Source organism: Vidua macroura, chromosome 4, assembly GCF_024509145.1.
Source record: "Vidua macroura isolate BioBank_ID:100142 chromosome 4, ASM2450914v1, whole genome shotgun sequence".
In the NCBI taxonomy this organism is placed as follows: Eukaryota; Metazoa; Chordata; class Aves; order Passeriformes; family Viduidae; genus Vidua; species Vidua macroura.
Genome location: NC_071574.1, coordinates 56,964,435 through 56,985,861, shown reverse-complemented (window position 1 = coordinate 56,985,861; position 21,427 = coordinate 56,964,435). Strand labels below are relative to the sequence as shown.

At 36.2% G+C, this 21,427-nt stretch overlaps 1 protein-coding gene across 6 annotated transcripts in view; it reads right to left on the bottom strand.

Annotated features, from left to right (window-relative positions):
- The window catches only part of KCNIP4 (potassium voltage-gated channel interacting protein 4), a 385,281-nt gene that overhangs the window by 151,591 nt on the left and 212,263 nt on the right, over window positions 1–21,427 (bottom strand). Inside the window, exon 1 of one of the 6 annotated variants that reach the window (XM_053976055.1) lies at window positions 18,945–19,372. The exons of the other annotated variants lie outside the window; for them this stretch is intronic. Within the exon in view, the coding sequence (XP_053832030.1) occupies window positions 18,945–19,044 (100 nt within the window). The 5' untranslated portion in view covers window positions 19,045–19,372. Of the gene's footprint in view, window positions 1–18,944; window positions 19,373–21,427 lie in introns of those variants that run through there. 6 annotated transcript variants of the gene reach the window in all.

Below are 21,427 nucleotides of genomic sequence, written 5' to 3'. Positions count from 1 at the left end.
TGAAAAAGTCAAGTAAACCTCTTTTCAAAAGAGTAGAAATAGTAACTTCCTTAGAGTCAATTGAGAAAAGGCAGTTTTCCACAGAGATGTCACTGCTACAATTTCAACCATGAAGCAAGAAATGAGAAAACAAGTCACATTGTTCTATTTTCAGTTGCATCCCAGAATACAGACACATTCAGGGAACAATCCCCATACTAATGCCTTCAGGGAAAGCAAGTTGTACAAATTGTTCCGATTAAGCAGCTGGAAGTCAGAGTTTCAGAGTACAACTCGATGCTTCACATCGATACACACGTGAGAGGATGACACCTGACATGGCATTTAAAGAGGACAAAACCTGGCTGCATTAAGCCAATCTGCCTTGCCAAGACTACATCTTTATATAAATCTAGTCAATTGATATTGACGGACGCATCGGAAAAGTAAGTCACACACTTCCCAGGTACGTGACTTTCCACTGGCTGTGGGAGAGAAAGGTGAGTCTCCCCTGAGCACTGGTACATCTGCTTCTCCAATTTAATAATCAGTGTCTCTACAGATGCTCACAGACCTGTTTAAGGAAAGCCACTGGTAAGAAAATGACTCAGTCTTCCATTCCTTACCCAGACCGAACAAATGCAGGGTATTCAACAAATGAAAAAAGGGCCAAAACTGGGTCAAGGAAGGAAACTATTTTCCTAGCTCAAAGGCTTTTGAAAGTTTTACAACTCATACTTAAACATTAAAAAAACTAAACTTATGGGCCCTAACTCTTTGTAATATCTTCTCCTCCCTCCAAATTCATACAATTCATACATAAGTTTATAATCTATCTTTTTTATATGCCTAAATGACATACTGAAAAACTACAGTGACCTCACAATTACCCATAAAGATTTATGGTTTTGCTTCCATTTCAAAGAACATTAATCTACTTCAGTTATAGGATGTCCAGATTATCTGGAATTAAGTTTAGCTTTTAAATGTCACATGGACTTCTGCCATACATTTTAGTATTTGACTTTTAAGCTTTAGTTCCTGTACACTGCAAGGAGCACACTGTATAAACACTAAATGCTGAGGGTTTTTTTTTTTTTTTTTTTAAATACAATAGTATACTGAAACCCAGAGTCAAAATCAGAGATGTAGTGCAAGTCATGAATGCATGTGTATTTTCTCTTCTTCCTGACAGTCAATAAGCATACTTCTAATACGTGTTTTAACTCAGCAGTCAGATGTTTATAAAGGATTTTGCACTTTGCTTGTTTTCTTGTTCTACTCATGAGGTTCTCCAGCTGCTACCCACACTGCACAGCTGGCCACTGGCCTCAGCGCATGTGCCAGATCAACAGCTGTGAAGGCAGTATTATTTAAAACCATATTCACCAGAAATAAAAGTTGCCTTGGAATTTAAATACAACAGCTTATAAGTAAGGCTTACAATTATAACTATATTTCTAAAAGCAGATGAAACCTCTGAACTTCCTAATTACAATCACTAGAAGATCCCATCAGAGGCAAGTTTTTGAGCTCTGAGAAACTTTGGCTCAGATGAAGTTTGAATGACATGGTGCTTGATAAAATATTGTACATAGAAATAAATTACTCACAGTGATGCAGATATAATCTACATATTTCTTTAGAATTTTTCCCATCTACACTAAGAAGTTGTTAGGTACACAGCAGCAGAGGCTGATCATTTTAGTTCCATGGATTTTCTGTAAAGAGATTTGCTGGCTAATAGATCTGGCTAATTAGGCACTGTCAAACATGCCATGGGTCAAGGACACAGTTGTAAAAACTTCCTAGCCTACAACCATCTATTAATTTACTCCAATGTGCATTAGGTCAGTAATATTTTATTAACATAACTTAAAATTAACTATGAAATGATGTGGAAAATATGAAAACAGATGGTTAACAATGAATTGCTGGTCACAAAATGCAACAGTTTGACAGATGACATATTGTATATATCCTGCCAATTTGAGAATATTGCCTGGAGTGGTGCTAAAATTGTTCATGGCTTGGGATATTTTATTCATTTTGCTTTGCTTTCTACTTTCTTTTCACTTGGAAGTTAAATTCTTGACATAGACCAAAGAGAAGCACAAATAAAATAGATACACAGCATCTCACTAGTGCAAGACCATTTTACAGTCAATAGTACTCTATCATTTACAAGAAACTTAGGAATCCCAGAATTCTTTCAGGGAAAATGCATGAGGAAAAATTCATAGTCAAAGATCCAGCCTGACTTTAAGGGGTAGATGAGATCAGAGTTACAAGTCAGTTAAGATACACATTTCTGAAAATCAAAATAATTTTCTCCTCTTTCTTTTCTGATGACCATATTATAATTTAGTTATTGATCTTAAAGAGAAGCAGGAAGCATTATTTCAGTCTAATATCCTTGAATTTTTTCTTCTGCACAGGTCTCCATTTATTATTCAACCTAGAAAAGTTTAGACTGCATTTCAGACAAATTGGTGCAGTGAATGTATCAGTCTGTTGGTCTGAAGGGAAATTGCATGAGATCCAGATTCAGTTTACAAAGGATCAAAAATTAATTCCTACTCCTCCATCCAGTTTGTGAAAAGTAATCAGTTTGTCCAGCACAGCATTGTATATTTGGTTACATTTTCACAAGCCATCTTTCATACTAGATACTTCATCAATTCTGTTATGAGTAAAGGTAAAAGAATAGAAAAATTAAAACCTAGCACAACAATGCTCTCTATAAACACCAAAATTTCTACCTTGTACAACTAAAAATATTATTCCAGTTCAGCTTCCTAGCCACTCAACTCTGGAATTTTAATCCTACCATAATGTCGACTATCTCTGAATCAAAAAATATCTCTTTTTATGTGCCATGTGATACTCAGGTTCAGGTTTATTTGAGCTGATTAATAGATAATTAACATTTGGCACAAATGCTTAATTAAGACTCACAATCATCCAAAGTTGGATGTGCAGAGCTAAATGTTCACTCCTGTCATCAGATTCTAGATAGGACCAACCAAATGCTGTGGTTTATATATGATACATATGTATGGATTTGGTATTGTCTCTGTAAAGTGAGTTCAACATTGAAATAAGAGGGGCTAATGTAGAATAATAGAAACTTGTGTATCAGAAATTGGTGCACCATAGAAAAAATACACCAACTTAAACCTAAAAAAGTCATGTGGAATATGCCTTATCTATTGCTCGCTTTGAAGAGAGGAAAAGCATGCATGCATAATTTCATACACTTTTTAATAAGGAGGGAAAACAGAATAAAATATACAGTTTTAATAAACTGTATTCTAAACTTTTTATTAGGATAAATAGGATGCTCTTTTATAGCCTTAGTTATTGACCTACACAGGAATTGGAATAGATTATATTTTCCCTTCAAGACCTTGCTGCATTTTGTTTTGTTTTGTATTACACCCAGTATGAAATATTACATAAAGCTGACTTTGCCACCAATTTAAAATCTTCAATTCTACACTTAAATGTTCAAAATTAAAAAGAAAAAAATCTAACAACAAATAGTTACTCATTTGTTACTGCACTTTATTCCAGATACATATTTGGAAAACCAAACACAGATTTATGAATAATAAAATCATTAAAAAATAACACTGACCTTAGGACAACCTTTCCCCCAAAAATAATCTAAATTAGGAAAAAATCAGGAAAACATAATAAACATTAAAAAGTTTCAACTTATGAGGTAATATTTTGTGTTCTTGAAACATTCTTGAAAACAACAGGGTTGCATTTCTTGGAACCATCTAAGTACACATGCATTAGAGCTCCTGGCTAAACTATCTAAAAATAGCGAAGCAGATAGCCTGTCAGCAAGGCATTATTAACTCTTGTTCAATTCCTTCTAATATTTATAGCTTTTGAATTGGAAAGGGCACAAGCATTGTGTTCCTATGGTCACCTTCTCTTTTCTTTTCTTCCTTTTCCTTGTGTGTGTTGACATTCCTTTCCAAAACAGCAACTTCTTTCAAATAAAAGAAGCACTTTCAATTTCTTTGCATGTTTCCAATTTTGAGTAACAATTTCCTTCAGCTTTATCCAAACCCATATGAAAGATACACTGATTTAAGCCTTAAGCTGCACTTTCTGAATTATTGAGTAAAATATCCCACATAAAAGACCCATGGAGAACTGCATAACAGCAATTAATGACAGAGGTTTTTCTTTAAAAATGGCTCAGTGGCCCTTGAGACTTAGTATTTCTTCTAGACTCAGTAAAATAGTTTATGCTGCAGACTATGGCTCCAAAATAGTAACTACATTATTTCTGGAATAAAAACTAAAATGTCAAATTGACATGAACTGTAATTGTATTTTACTATGTCTCTTGACAAAATATACTTCAATTAGCATATGCAAACACTACAATAGTAAATACACAGCTTAAAATTTAGGAGTTGATGTATGAAGAACTCAATTTGACAAATACTTTATTGAACAGCTTTAGCAGCCAGTAATGTGTACCTCCTACCTAATACCTACAAAATGTCTATAGTGTTAGGAACATCACTTGTTTCCTCAAGTGAAAATTGAAAGGCTTCATAGGAAAAAGATAATTCTGAAGGACCTCTTGCATTATAACCAGTTTTTTTATTCCTTTATTTGCACTGAAATATATGTCTGTAAATCAGAAATGAACACATAAGGTTAGCATACAAAGAAAAATATTATTCATAAAATTTAGAAATTTTCTGTGCTGAAAAAAGGTAACCTAGTGTGTAAAGAATTGTCAGGTATGCATTTAAAATGTGTGACTGTTACTGCCATTCTTTCATATGATCATGTCTCTTTGTCTAACTTTATTCTGTTCAGACAAGTACAAACACTTGTGCTTAACAAAATATGATTTTTCCTAGTATGTATTTTGCCATCCAGTATATTACACTGTCATGTTAAACCACATGTTTTTCTCCTTTTGGATGCATTCTCAAACTGGTTATATTGCTTTTAGTTTTAAACTTAGAGTCACTAGTAAAGCAGCGTGGGAAAATAATCCCAGGATATACTGAGTATCAGGCTAAATTTACCAAAGGATTTTGCCTTTGCTTTTTACTTAGAAAATATGCACTTAGTCACAGAAAATTAAAGATACTGAGATGTCTGATTTTCTATCTCCTCCATACTGTCCACAGCTATGCAAAGTCACTCCAGGTTGTTAAGAACAAATACTGAAAGTATTCCCAACTTCAGAACAGTGCTATCAATGCTACTGGGAACACAGTGACATTTTCTGCAACCTAGAATAGATACACTTAGAAAAGAAGAAAAAATGCTGTGCTTGTTTTAATTATGTACAATAAATCCAAAATATACATTTTTATCTGAAGATGTGAATAAAAGTATTATTTAGGACCAAAATTGTGCTGCACTTTAGAAACTGCTTTTGGAAGGGGTCAGTCTGCATGATATATGCAACTGAAAAAACTGTCTAGAAAGCCAGAGATGTCTTTTCAGTTTAAACAGCCATGAAAATAAGAGACAGGCTACAACTTGTTTTGTTGTACAAGCTTGCTGAATCATCATAAAGATGAATACACAAGAAAAATGCTAATTGTCAGTTAGGCTAAGTTGCTGAAAAAATTATCTGTGCTTTAAGGTAGAAAACAGCCCAAAATCAGATCACGCAAAAGAGAAATATAATTGTTGTGCCAAGAGAAGACAGATGAAAATTAGCAATTAAAACCCAAATGTGATTGTTGGACAACAGAGGAAGATTGACATATGCAGTCCAGCAATTGCATTTCAATTTCTGTAATGGATAATTACATGTTAGGCTCTAAAGGAGTTTCCTTTATAAAGCAATCTCTTTATTATCCATTATGTATGCCTTGCAAGGCATAAAAGAAATTCTCTCCTTTTTCTTGCAAAGACTCAGCAATTATCTCTATATAGATATCCTGGAATTAAAATACTGCTCCACACAGTGGAGCCCTTACCAGTTTTTATTTCAGTCAGTCAACATTTACTATGACATCTATGAAAACTGCATTAGCTTTAAATAACAGTCACATGTGTTGAGATTTTAACTGGAATGCGGAAGGCTGAAAACAAACTAGTAACTCCAAAGATATAACAATTTCCACCAAATTTTTGGTAGTCTTTTTGCATTTTCATATACATTTCTTCTTCCTGAAATAGAACTGCCAGGAACAGAACCTCAGTGGACATGTATTTGATTGTCCGAAAGGGTACTTAGAGTACATGAAATTCTAGGGGAAGTCCTGGATCAACTTCTTCTATTGATGGTAGTAAATCAGAGCTGCTGGATATCTTCTGCTCCTAAAACTACCCTCATCTACAGTCTTCCCAGGATCTCCAGTTTGGCTCTATGAACTTACTTAATTCAAAGCCCGGCCTTTGAACACCTTTAAAGAAACTATCTAACTAGCTAAGGGGTTGCAATCAGATTGAAACGTTAAAAGGAGGAAGTTTTCCAGTTTCCACGTGTATGCCTGTTACATGCAAAAGCGCAGCCCATTCTGTTATAGTGCACAACAAGTTGTTGGGAAAGCACAATGTCAGAATTTGCTGATATAAGTTCTTTTGTGGACAAACTTGCCATTATTTACTTCTACCAAAAAGAAAATGCTTCCTATGAGAAATAATTGACTACTGCAGCTGCTGTAGTCCCACTATCCCAGGTGATCTACTAAAAACTCCAAAAAGCCTACATGCGAACTGCACGCATTTCTACACTAGAAAAGCATGGGCAGTTATAAATTCCTCTCCAATTCTGCTTTGGAGAACAGTTCAAAGCTGTCCAACAAAAAATAATTCATCCCAGTGTAAATACTGACAACAAATAACAATGCTGCTGCTGTTGTAAAATACTGTCCAAAAATATAACTAGTGAAGGTCTAATCCAGAGATGAAAGTAAAAGATACTTGCTAGCCAGGTGTAGTCAGCCAGACTGACTGTGTATTGCAGTGCTGCTGCTGGACAGTAGTAGGCATTGGTGAGTAATGGAAAGCAGAGACCTTGTGGCTTGGATTACCTTGGTAGTTTCATCTCCAAATCTGGTTTGCAACATCAGCACCATGCTTTCCTAGTATTACCTCACTGCTGCTTTGTACTGATGGAAAAGGACACATAGCACATTTTAAACAGAACATGATTACAAATAGTTATAATAATATACAATCAAAGAAGTTAAAAATTATCCTATGCTGAACTAGCTACTCAAAAAGGATGAGTTGGAGATTGCATATTCAAGCAAAGCGCAGTCTGAATTCAGATGGCACCTCAGGAAAAAAGGCACTATAACAATAAAACAACTGAATTGTAGCAGATTATAGCAATTAAGCATTATATCCCTTTAGTTCACAATGTAGTGGGAATTCTAGTATGACATTAGAAAATCTATACTGCCTATAGCATGTTTCTTATGCCGGACAAATGGAAAGCAGCAAATGTAGCACCAACTCCTAAGACAAGCCTGGAGAATTAGTAAGACTAGCATATACTGCTTCTCTGAGCTCTGTACACCATTGCCAGAGACAAGCTCACAGCCAAGAGGGTTCTTCAGAGTGACACAAATACTAGTTTTGAGTAAAACTGTTTTACTCATTGAAAGCCTTACTGAGTTCAAAGTCTCTCCTTCCTTATACTTGCTTGGCGTGGCTTGAAAGTTATGCTTTTTTCCAGCTGAGTCTGATAAGCAAATTGTGAAAAGGAAACCTGTTCTGCCTATGCTCTCCATCACCCGCAAGTGTTCTCCAGACAGTTGCTCCCAGATGACAAAATGTGGGCTATAGTCCTGTTACTAAGCACTTATTGCCAAATTTTTGACAATCATTGTCCAAAATAAATGTCAGAGGTAAACACAAGGTGAATCAATAAAAAAGACACCTCTAAGGTGTCCAGTGATCATATTCATGAGACTGTGGTGGCGAATCAACAGCATTTGAGGTAATCTCAGAATAAAACTAATTAAACCCTGTATTAAAAAGATTTGTGCTTGAATCCGTTGTTGCAAAAGGTTGCAGCCAATGTGAATTTAATTGAGGACTGTGGGATTTGAAAACTGGTAAGTCATGTTCCACAAGTGTTTAAACTGGGCAGCCAGTATAGATGTGATGTAAGGTAAAGTCCATCAAGGTTTATACTACAGAGCTAGGATTTGAAAGTAAAGCATGGGAAGAACATCAATATCCACAGATCTAAACAAAAAAACTGTATAATGCAGTAGATAATAAAACACAAAAGAGGCTCAGAGGAGATTGGAATTTGCAAAGGCATATCTCATCTCAAAGTTACTTAGATACTCTGAGCAGTTAGTATATAAAGCCATTACACCAAATGTAACTATTTGGGATGTAGGTAAGAGTATTCCCAAATGGATTATGGATGTAATTATCTATATTCTTAATGTCTTTGCCACATTGAAGAGACAGTTAATGGATAAATACTGGACAGTAATTTAGTAAGCTGTGTCCCTAAATCCATCTGCTTGTTACACCTTGGGAGATCTCTAGCTGAAGCTCAATTACAACTTCATATGTTTGAGGAATAAACATATAAACATATATTGAGGAATAAAAACTTTTCACTTGCTTACTTGTATCTTTCATTTGTTGCTAAACAACCTTCCATCCTCTTTGAAGTGATTGTCAGGACACAAATTCACCTCAGGGTATAGAGCATAGACTTGGAATATGCTGCAGTACAATGCCACAAGGAAGAATTTCTTCACTGAAAGGATTGTCAAGGATTGGAACAGGCTACCTAGGGAAGTGGTGGAGTCATCATCCCAGGAAAAAACAACTGGATGAGACATTTAGTACTATGGTTTAGTTGATATGGTGGTATTCAGTCAAAGATTGGACTCAACAATCTTGGAGGTCTTCTCCAACCTAAATGATTCTATGACTCTATAAAACTAGCTAAGTCATTACCATCCCGATATCCCTCAGTGTTTTAGGATCTGTTATCATCTGAAAGTTGTCCCAAGAAAGATGGCAGTTGGAAAGTCCATGAAGCAATCTTAGTAGTAATATTATGGTGATACTAACACAGGGAATTCCTTTTTCCCTTCACCAGGAAACTGTTAACTGTTTCCATCTGAATCACACTACCAGGACACTGGTGAGGGACGCTTGGCAATATGGAATATTCAAATGACCAGACACATCATAAAATGGAGATATTTCCTAAACTTACATTACACCATATTTCCGAAACTTATATTACAACATATGTTGTATGTTAGAAAAGAAATTCATATATTAAAACAAATTCATTCATCAAGAAATGAACCATTAACTATCAGTTAATAAAAATAAATAGTGTAAATAAAATATTGGTCCTTTTTAGGGTCAAGATGGATGCTGTTTAACACCTGAGAATGTGTGCTGTAAATATCTGCTTCCTCTTGAAGCATCCTCCCTCTTGGTTCCTACTGGGAATATTAATTACTTCCTGGTTAGGAAATCTTCCCCAGAGAGAACTAGCACAATGTGGAGAAATACCAAAGTATACGGTTTCATTTCTGTGGCATACTGCACACACTTTCTTTAACCTCAAAGCATGATGTCACAGGACTATAAAAGAGATATACGGCTTCCATGAGCACAAGAACTCAATAACAGTGATCTGTCCTTAAAAGTATGGCATTACAAAACAGAGCTGCAGAAGAGATTGATTCACTACCTGTTGAATTGTGCCATTCACTAGGATGGCTCCTCACAGCCATGTCTGCTGCTGAAAAATATGAGTCCAAAGCAGGTCAGGTGGTGGACTCCGAGCGAGGTAATCATTCCCTTCAGTGATTATTTGAGAAAAGGCCTGGAACTGACAAACTATCTGATGGATGAGGGGGGATGCTTTTCACCTTTTATCTTCCCAGCAAGGGCACTGCTCAAGTTGAATTACTTGCCAATTACAGCTCACTTTTGAGAAACAGGCTGAGGTCAAGACTCTAATCAGCTTCAACTGGGTCTAAATAACCATGTACTTGGTTACTGAGACCACTGTATTTTAAACAATGGAAAACACTTACAACCCAAATAAGTGAAGACTTTCATTACTGTTCTTCAATTATAATAGAAAATCTCTCCATTCATAAGAAAAAAAAAAAAAAGAAATTTGCTTTAATACAAATAGTGATACTGACAGTGTTGGACATGGTACTTGGAACTCCAGTCCCACACTTTCTTATTCTATGCATCCACATAACAAAGAGATGTCTGAAAGTGTTAGTGAATATCGAAAATATACCAGTATTGAATTTGGTACTTTACCACTTCAATAAATATTCATAAATTACTCACTACAGAGATTTAGAAAAATAAAAATCTGTGAATGAAAAATTGCATTTTATCATTTTCCTGCCTGACTGCAAAACCTCTGAATCTTTAAGAAGGAACAAAAAAAAAATAGAAAAAGAAAAAGATTTTTTTTTAATGTTGTTAGTTTGATAACTCCAAAACAAATGGAACAGTTCTGAAGCAGCACTCTTAATCCAACATGTTTTTTTTTTTTTGTGGTAGGCAAATGTAAGATTAATAAAACCACAGGAGATGGTGCACTTTTATTAATCCATATCAGACCTCACAACAGAAGGTCACATCTTTAGTATGGTTTTTTCAAATGTAAAAAAAAAAAAAAAAAACAAACAAAAAAACAAAAAAAAAAAAAAAAAAAAAACAAAAAAAAAAAAAAAACAAAAAAAAAAAAAAAAACAAAAAAAAACCAAAAAAAAACTACCAAAGATTTTCTAATGTGCTCTTCTAACAAAATAACCCAAAAATAAAAAAAAACCACAAAAACCACCAGAAAACCACCAAAATCAAAACAAAAAAACCCGCAAATAATTTCACCCATATCTTTATTTCTCTGTAGAATCATTGATGTGAATATCTCTATTTTGCAAAAAAGTATAAGATGAGCTAATTATTGCTCAGCTGTATTAATGGTAAGATATCAAGTATGGGCAAGGAAGGGATATTGTCTTACCTCTGATCTGTCAGAGATCAATTTTGAGCCCTCTGCCCAGTCTGAATATCAATTCCCCAATAAGATTATTAAAACATGAAAAAGATTCAGAAAGAGCCCCAAAACTTATTTTGAATGTAGAAAACAAATGGTATAAGTGCTAAAGTAGCTTTACTTAGTTTCTGAAAGAAAAAGGTGAAGTTCCCAAACACAGATTAAGTTAATCTACAAAGGATATTGTGATGAATCTTTAGCTTGGGTTTTTACTATGAGATTTACCTTTTAAATAGGAATGTTTTGAGTCTATCAATTTTTATCTTAGTCCAAAAATTCTAGCATTCAGAAAGTGAGCTTATTATAATCATCCTGTAAGATAATGGTAAGAAAGCAAACAGAAACATTAGTAGCATTTAAAGTATAACTTTTAACAGGTTATGACAATTTTTGCAATAATGACTCAAAGGTGAGCCATGTTTTCATTGAATGGGTCAGCAATCAAGTTGATTGAGAATACTTTCCTGTCTTAATGACTTCCTTATTATTGCTGAACTATTGAATCAATTTTGACTGTGAGCAAGTGAACTACATTTTGTCGTATCTCAATTGTCAACTTCCAAAACAACAATTTCAGCATCCTATTCTGCCTTCCATTATATCCTTTTACTCCTGAGAATAATTATTCTTGTTCTGGTAACCTGATTTATCTCAGACTACTTATCTAGCCATAAAATTGGCCAGAATGTGAACTCTGAGCTCTGTGCTGAGTAAGGGGCAAACTAATGTAATTTAGATTGAGGTTGAATAAATATACCTAATGAACATAGTAATTTTTGTCTGAATGTATTAAAAAATTAGAAAAATCAAACTGTGCAGAATTCCTTTTATCATCAGCTGTAGGTTACAAGTGAAGTAAGGCAGACCTCTGATGGATCTCCTATACCTGGGATTATTAGGTGTCCAGTGGCAAACTTGATATTTGAAGGTAAGGTACTCTCACTGTCTTGCAAACATAAATTTAAATCTCAGACTTCAAAGGAGGTAAATCAGATGGCATATTAATATAATTTCAAAATTTAACATGTATATACTCAGGCTAAATAAAATTTGACTCAGTATGGAGAAAAAAAGTTCTTTCTATTGAAAAAATATTCAAGGACTTTATTGAGATGATAGATTACTTTCCAAGAGGACAGACTACATTCTCCTATAGAGAAGAATATGGTCTTATTCTCCAAGGGGTATAATACTCACTGCACTTGAATATTATGGATTATCTGCAGAAATTTTTGCTTTCCAGAAATATCAGGTTCACTAAACAAGATAAATCTCTCTCTGCTTTTTAGGTGCAGCTGTTAAGAATGGGATGTCATCATCAGAGAAACTTATGCAGGCAGCATCTTGGTTCTGTTGTTATTCAAAGTTCCTCAGACACAGACAAGTGGCTGTATATAGATTACTTTTTTTCCACCAACAGAAACTGTCTTTTCTGGTTATCTGAGACATCCCATCACATTGTAGAGATGCTGTCAGAAAAAAAATGCTGAGTATGAGTACCAAAAAGAATAGATCAAATTGTGGATGTACAGAAGTCTGTTCTGATGTACCTACAGCAGCTGGTGAGCGTTACTGAGATAATATCATAATGCTTATGTCCAATAAAGAATTGTCCTTAATGTTCACAACTCACTTCTCTTAACCCTTTTTCTTTTCTATTTCAGATGTTTCATTTATTTTCTGTATTAGAATTTGGTTTTAGTAATGAGAGTTAAACTAATAATCACATTTCTACTGTGTACTGATAGAACCACTGATAAATAAATATCTGATTAATAAACATGTATTTACCTGATCTCCTCTCCTTTTCTTTCATTATCTTACATCATCAGCAATAAGAAAAAGGCTCTTGTAGTCCTTTGGATGATTGAAATTTTGTCTGTTTACAGAAGAACCTTTTTTAGACTATTGATCCAATAAAGAAAACATGCTTAGAGAACCAAATACCTCTAGAGATACCTCTGGGAAAAATGACTGCAGAAAGGAAAAACAGAGTTGTTGTGTCAGATTAAATCATCTGCCTCATTAGATCTAGGCAGCATTCAGTCTGGCTGAACTGAACTTTCTATCAGGTGCTGAACAATTAATCACCAGAGAAATAGGACAGATAACTAAAAGAAGAACTCTCCTATAAAAAATAATAAACAAAATAACAATGGCTAAAACACAAGAACTTCTCTAAACCTTAAGAAGATGTACAATTATATGTATGCCAAAAAGACTGACATCCTAAAGCTGAGGAAATATTTTGAGGGAAGGTGACTGAAGCTAAAACCAGCCAGAAACATACAATAAAAATTTAGGAATTCTGTAGGAAGGTGCATCAGATAGTCAAAATGTTGCAACCCTGCAATAAAGAGAGAAGCTTTAGTTAGAAACTTACTTTTCTTCTGTGGTATAGTATCTACATTACATATAAATATGAGAGTAAGAGTGAATATATTGAAAAAAGGGAAATAACCAAATTAATTGATGCATTTAAAACTCGCATAGGAAAATAATACTTTTTTTTTAAATGTTAATTATAAAATACTAAGTTTGCAAAAAAGCAGTGTATTGATAACTCAGAGTGTAGGACTACATCCATGTATTTCTTTGGCATCCTTTCAATTACATTATTTATCTACTTCAGTCTCTGTAGATGTAAAGCACTAGACATGCACATTATTACTGAGTGTGACAGTCAGAGTTGAGAAAAGACACTCTTCAGCAGACACTGACCTGGGAACACCAGGTTTTTCAGCAACAATGGACCAGAAGCCTTCAGAAGATGACTCAGAGATATGACAGACTACTTGAAGCAGGCATCTAACAGCTGAAGGCACCTATTACATGGCTAGCAAATTGCTTTTCTTAACTGACTATTTCCAGTTTTTCTGAGACTGTATATGTAAGTTGAAGCTTCTAGTATGAAAAATGGGAAGAGCTTTTCTCTTATTCATTCTGACTAGCAGTGGCTTGTGGATCAGTCATGCAGGATGCACAGCCTGGTCAGATGCTCACATGCACATAATTCCAAGTAAACTACAGTACAAATGCTGTCTACAAATGACTTGCTAGTGTTGTTTGAGCTACATATTTAATCAAGAAAAAATTCATTGGAGTTCTGTGTTAAAGATTTCTATCTACTGCTCACTCATCCACATATGAGGAGCTGTTCCAACAACTGTTTTGATTCAATTTATCTTGTAATTTATGAAGACTTAATTGAACAGATTACTTCTAAGAAATGCCTGAAATTATTAATATTAAAATTTCTATCATAAATTTGTCTTTTACCCACTTTCAGCTCTGCCTAATCATTTCACATATTGGTCCACGTTTGCTTCCATACTTCACAATTCTGTGCATAACTCTCTTTGACATCCAGACCAATTTAAGAAAAGAAGAATGGCATAAAATCCCCTACATTCATTACACGCTATTTGTTGGATGAAATGGTAGTCATTATGAATCTTCTGAAATGACTATCAAGGAAAATCTTGACAGAGCACTGCAACAAGCTGCTCAGAAAGTTCATGAAATCTTCACTGGAAGTGGTCAAAGCCTGCCTGGATGTGACCCCATGCAATTTGCTCCATGTGAAGCTGCTTTAGCAGGGTGCTGGACTAGATGATCTCCAGAGGCCCCTTCCAATCCAACCATTCTGTGATTCTGAGGTATTACTCCTTTTCCATCCATGAAGAACACTGTGAAGAGGGACATCACTGTGAAAATGCTGGCATTCCCAGCAGATCATAGCCTAGATGGCAGAACAGCTCCAGAGGCTGCTGTAGTTTCAGAGCAACCACAAGTAACTCCCACTTTGTTTCCAGTCATATACTGTCCTTGTCAAAAATTGTTATAAATATCACAAGCAACTACCTATGTGTCTGTGGTTTTGTTCTTTTTTCCAGCTGATGAATGGGAAGTTGTTAATAGCCAAGATCGCTAAAATGGGATTAGAAGCTGCTTTGATATTTTGGAGGAATCAAGTGTTTCAGTAATTTAGCTCGATTATTACAATTTTAGCTGCAAAGTTCTACTGCTGCCACTCTCAGGACTCCTAAACAAGGATTTTAGATAGATACCAACAACAGAGATATGGAACCCACATTTTACAGTAATATATATGGCTACTTCCATGCCATTTTTTTCTATTAGGTGTTTTAACTGCAGTTAGACATTTCCTAAAAAGCAAGGTATTCCTATTTAAATATTTTTGATCAGTCATCTAATTCAGATTTCCTCTCTGAACCTTATTCCTAATGGTGTAGGCTTCAATGCATACCTTGATTAAGAGGAGTCTATTTTTCTGTTTATTTAATTAATAAGTGATATAGGTTTTGAAAAGCAATCCAGGTTTTCCAAGAAACTTTAGGACAAAGCCATTTTAACTTAGGAATGGGCTGACCTCATGATGCCTCAACCTCTCTGTCCCTAACACTTTACACAGAGAAACTAACATAGAAGGAAGATACTCAAAAGAGAACCTCTTCCATTTATTCTTCAAGTTCATATGATCCTTATACATTAAGATCACAAAGTACCTTTCAGAAAAGTACTAAAAATATACTGAAATCCTATAAATCAATATCCTGACTATGGCATAATCTCAAGATGGTAACCTCTTGTACATATAGCTACTCAGTTCTTGTATTCTCACTCTACTTATGAATGACTAGGAAAAACTTGCCTTACAAGAAGAAATAATTTTAAATTGATACTAAGTTATATCTAGGAACCAAATTTCCTGATTAGGTATCAACACATTACTCTTTACACCTAATAAATTACTGTTAAAAAAAAAAACAGTAAAGTTTATCAAGGAGGACATAACCTAATTCATGAAGAGTTAAACATTTAACCTAGAGACAAAGCCTGTGCAATCCACAGCCCATGAAAGTGAATAAATCTATTCTGCTACTCATCACTTTAGGAGCTGTCATACAATATTCAAAACAACTATTTGAAAATACTTCTATAACAACAGTAAAACCACCCGGCAGTTAAAGGCAACTGGGCAAAACCACAGAAAGCATACTGCAATCTAAGTGAGTGCAATGCATCATAAAATAATATTTAACTGAGAGATAAAGTCTCTGGAAGCCACAACCCACTAAAGTGTATAAATCTGTTCTGCTACTTATCACTTTTAGAGCTGTCATACAATATTAAAAACATCTATTTGAAAATACTTCTACAGAATCACTGAAGAGCTGAAGGCAATTGGACAAAACCACAGAAAGCATACTGTTATCTGAGTGACTGCAGCAGAACTATAAGCAAGTATATAAAATATTTACTCTGAAAATACTTTATTATTTTTTAAAATAATGAAAATAATTGCATACTATTATTATGATAAACATAATTTGCATTGAAGAATCTGAAGGAAGCAGAATATTTCTTACACTAGTTATTATGACAGTGAATAGAGTGATCTTGATTTACATCATTGCACCTGATTCTTCTAAATTCACAAAATTTCACAAAGTTCAAAATCATGACAATCCAGTGTAAGTTATCTTCAGGCTTTTGTTGCCATGATAGGGACACAATGGGATTCTGAAACCTCAGTCTCTACCAAAGCTTCAGAATGAGTTTTAGAATCCTGTATTGGGTGTACTGTGTTAGAGATTATTACAGACTCTGAACTCAAGGTATACATAGGATGTCCTTTCTATACTGTAAACTATTAAATTGGAAAAAAAAAATAAAAAAGGTTTTGTTGGGACATATTAACCTCTGTGAAAAAGAAAGAAGGGATATGACCTACCCAAACTGACAAATGCCAGTGAAAATAACAAATGTCCTTATAAACCCAACATTTTCAGAAAGCTGAGACCAACTTCCTCACTGATTTCCAGAAAAGCACTTGGATAGTCTGACTATACTTGTTTTTTTTTATTTAGCATTGTGCTTAAAAACTTCTCTAACATTTGCACAATTTTACAATGCACGTACTTTTCCTTCAAGAGTGGATATTAATATCCTTGATACTTATTAACATTTTGAAAAGTTTTTTCAATTCTCTAGTAAAAGTGTAAAAATCTTCCTTTTTTCCTATTGTAATTAGTTCAGATCTTTAAATGAGAAGTTTAAAGAAAAAGATGGGGAAGAAATCTGCACTGCTCCTGAACTAAGAGGAAAAAAAAAATCTTCAGTCTGTGAAATTCAACTAATGCCCATTAACACACACCATTATTTATATCTGTTACTTGCTTCTCATGTAACATGCCTTTTATGTCATTCACAGAAATAGAACATCACAGAGGAATGGGGCATATATGACTTCCAGTGTTTTCCTCTAGCTGGCATGCTGGAAACCTGTCCTGCACTAGGTAGGAAGAAACTTTCAGACTCTGTTTATACACAGACTCCAAGACTTTTGACCAGTGAGGCAGGCAAAACACAAATTTTTCTTGCAGAAATAATACAACCACCTTTAGACATCTTCACTATATTTTGAATCATCTTTCCATTATCAGCTTCTCCAGCCACAGCAACAAGTAGAGACAACAATCAAATTATGTATTTTACGAGACAACCCAAACAGATGTGGCAATCAGACTCGACAGAACACACTCAAACATGACAAACAACCTTAACTGTAAATACAGATCTCTTCCCCCCACCCCGCCCCGCAGCCTCTAATGCTGGAAATGACTTTATGATAACATTTATCATGTTAATTGGTATTTCTATTTAAAACCAAACACAGAACAAAATCAAAAGTTCATTTAAGAGAATCTCAATGTTATCATTTAAACTGGATATAATATACTCAAAGATAAATATAAAATCTTTATAAAAGTGCACTTGATCTCTGCAGGGCTTTAAAATTCTATAACACGATTCTAGCAAGTCCATGCAAGACAGCAACACAGACAGAGAACCAGCTGTAACTTCCTTATTTAAAATCACTTCAAAGGAAGACTGCATTTGTTGAAAGGGTTACACAAACAGGACTACTTTAGACATTTTCATAAGAGAAAATTTTGCTTAACCATAATTTTTGTTATGAAACCATAATTTGTCATCAAAGTGTCCCTTTTCACAGGTGTAAGTATGTACACTATATTCAAATGCCAGCCTACAGGAAGATTTGAGAATACAATATTCTTTCAACAGCTGAGAAACAGACCACTTCAGACTGTAAACTAATAAAACACTAGGATGTAAAGATTGTCATTGCATTATCAACCATGCTGCAAGCAGTTTTTTTAATCTAACTCTTCATATGGCAAGAATAACAGCTCTCTTAGAAATAAGGTAAAAATCAATATTCCACTATTCCACATGTAAAAAGCACATGTAAAATAAAGTAATCTTCTTGTTTTTAATTTTATTGTTTTATAAAGAAACAATATTGCTAATAGAGGAGGGGATCTGTCTAAGAAAAACAAAGCATCAAACAATAAAATTTGCACATGATTGCCCTTAGTGAATGTTAAAGTTGCTTAGTTTGAATCTGACGATTGTAGTTATTCCTCAAGCACAGTTTAAAATCTTAACAGTAAATTAAATATTCAACAGGTTTTTAAATACTATAAAAGATGTATCTTGATCTTACAATTCTAGTAGAGATTATGTTAATGTGAATACATTACAAAACAATTTTGATTACAAGACAGTTTGAAGGCAATATGATTGCCTGCAATCATACTAAAATCTGCTTTACCCTCCACTACTTTAAATGTGCAGACTTAAAATAGGAATAAGAGATTCAGACTTTAACCCCTAAGTTTATACTGGCAGTTTTCTGGACACCAGTTTATTTTCCTACAAAATTAAATCACGACAACCAGCATCCAAAACAGACAGCCACTGAAGTGCACGTCGCTCTCGAGGTGATTCGGGTAGTGCCTTCCACCAGTTCACAGGTGCTCCTGCCTCGCTGCAAGAGAATAACCAGAACACAAAAATGCCGAGCCACTGAAAAGCACTCCCTTACCTTCTAAACCTGCTTCAATCAGCCCAAACTGTTCCAACACTTTTACAAAAAGCACAATCACGATCAACACCGCTATCATTTCAAGCCCTTCCAAGTTCATGGTGAGTTAGGTCATGGTCTGACCACCGCCACTGAGGAAAGTGTTCTTCTGCCTGTCTTTCTTTGCAAAGCCATTAAACTAGGCGCGGAAGGCTCCTGCGAGGGAAGGGGGCGAGTGGGAGGGGAGCGGCAGGGAGCACATCCCGGCTACCCCAGCGGAGGCCAGGAGAGGCGGGCGGCTCAGCTCCGGCCTGCCGGCACGGCCCGGCTCGGCACAGCCATGCGGGGGCCGGCCGGCGGGACACACCCCGGGATCGTCCGGGAAAGGGCCCGGGAGAGGCCGGCGCTGCCGGCGGCTCGTCCCGGCGGGGGGAGCCGCTCCCGGGCTGGCGGCGGAGCCAGCGGCGGGCGCGGAGCCGTTGCCGCGGCAACGCGGGGAGCGCAGGGCACGGGCACGGGCACAGCCCCGGGCACGGGCAAGGGCACAGCCCCGGGCAAGGGCACAGCCCCGGGCACGGGCACAGTCGCGGGCAAGGGCACAGCCCCGGGCACGGGCGCAGGCACAGCCCCGGGCACGGGCACAGCCCCGCGGAGCTGCCCCGGCGCTGGAGCGGGCTCGGGCTGACACCCGGGTGCCCCGGGAAGGGGCGGGACAGGCAGCGGGGCACGAGTCCCCTCACCGCGCCCAGCTGTGGCTGGCTCCAGCCGGAGGATGTGTCGGTGGGGCACTTGCCAAGTTCTCCGTTAGTTCCTCCGGGTAAAACAGCTGCCTCGGTACGATGGCATTCCACTTGTTGCATGTGGCAAGTAATACACAACACTGTGTATGTAACAGCAAGCTAGGAATCTTTTTTTTTTCTTGGTTCGTTGGGGGGAGTTGTAATTATAGCAAAAAAAAAAAAAAAAAAAGCTGTCTCAGATTCTTTAAGGCTTTTTCTGTGGGCTGATTTGGAAAACAAAACCTGAAAGGCAAATAAAGAATCATAGTCTGAACCATAGAATGGTTTGGTTTGGAAGGGACCTTAAAGATCATGTAGTTCCAGTGTCGTCGCCACAAGCAAGGGAACATCTACCACCAGACCAGATTGTTCAAAGCCCCATCCAGCCTGGCTGTGAATACTTCCAGGGATGGGGCAAGAAAAAGGAGAAGCAAGCTCGTTTTTTTAATTGTTTCTCACTTCAGTAATATTTTCTAAACAAAGTCTTTTCCATGGAAAACATTCACAGTGAAATACAGGAACTGTATGCTGACTGCAGGACTGAACTGATATAACTGATATCTTATACCACTAACAGCCACTGGCCTATCTGCAACAGTCTGCAGTACTGGCATTGTCACATGCAGTGTATTCATGGTTAAGGATTTACTCCTTAAATCCCTTAAAAATTTTGCATCTAGGAAGAAATTTACAATAGAAAAACAGCACCTCTATTGCAGCAAAAAATGAGCAGGGGAACAATTGCAACTAATTTAATCCTGTCTGGTAGAGCACTGTCCCGTTCATGGTTGAAATCAATTACTGCCAAGGGCTCGGTTTTCTTTCTTTCCTTAGATAAGATTTAAAAAATTCATTGTGTTATGTGACAACTGGCAGCAACTTCTAAGTCCTCCAGGTATACTTGCATTATAATGGGTGTTGTCATTACTGAAAACAGAGGAATGAACTGAGAGTAATGGCACTCACAGATAGACAATAGGTACCTTTTTTTGTACAGTGGATAGATAAAGCCTTACAGCATAATGTTCACATGTCACTATTCTATGATTTTTACTCAGGATTGGGCTCCCTGAAGCTGGTTAAACTTCTGTCAGAAAATCTATGTTTCAACACTCCATCCTAAATATTGAATTCATTTCAGTACTGCAGGCAGTTTTTCATTGGGAATCTTTGCTTTTACTTGCTGCAAACTTTCTCCTTATGTTCTTTTTTTTTCTCTCATTCAATTTTTGTTCCAAACAAGGCTAAATATCTTCTCCCTCTAAGCCATCTTATCAATGACTATAAGGAAAGTAGGTCCAGCTTTCCTTCAATGTGGAACTAAAATAGACTCATTTATTGGCATCAGGAACACAGCATCTGCAATCTTGTATGCCTTTACCCAAAAGGTAGATACAACTTGTATTTGGGTACGTGCAATATCATCACCTGAAAGGACACACTCCTTTTAATTAATAACTTTTGGTAATGTTGGTCTGCTGAAAATTTAAAAATGAAAACACTTTTTAAAGGACTTTTTAAAAGGTGCTTTTGTGACAGTCCCACTTAGGGCTGAAAGCAAAAAAGTGGAAAGCAGAGCTTGTGGTGGCAGTGCTGCAAAGCTGGTAGTGCTGCCATTCCCCCTGCAAACTGGAACCCCATGGCTGGCAGCGACTGGACAAACACACGTGTCAGGGATGTGCCTCCTCAGGTATCAGCAAACTGAAGAGTATTTCCCAGAAGTGT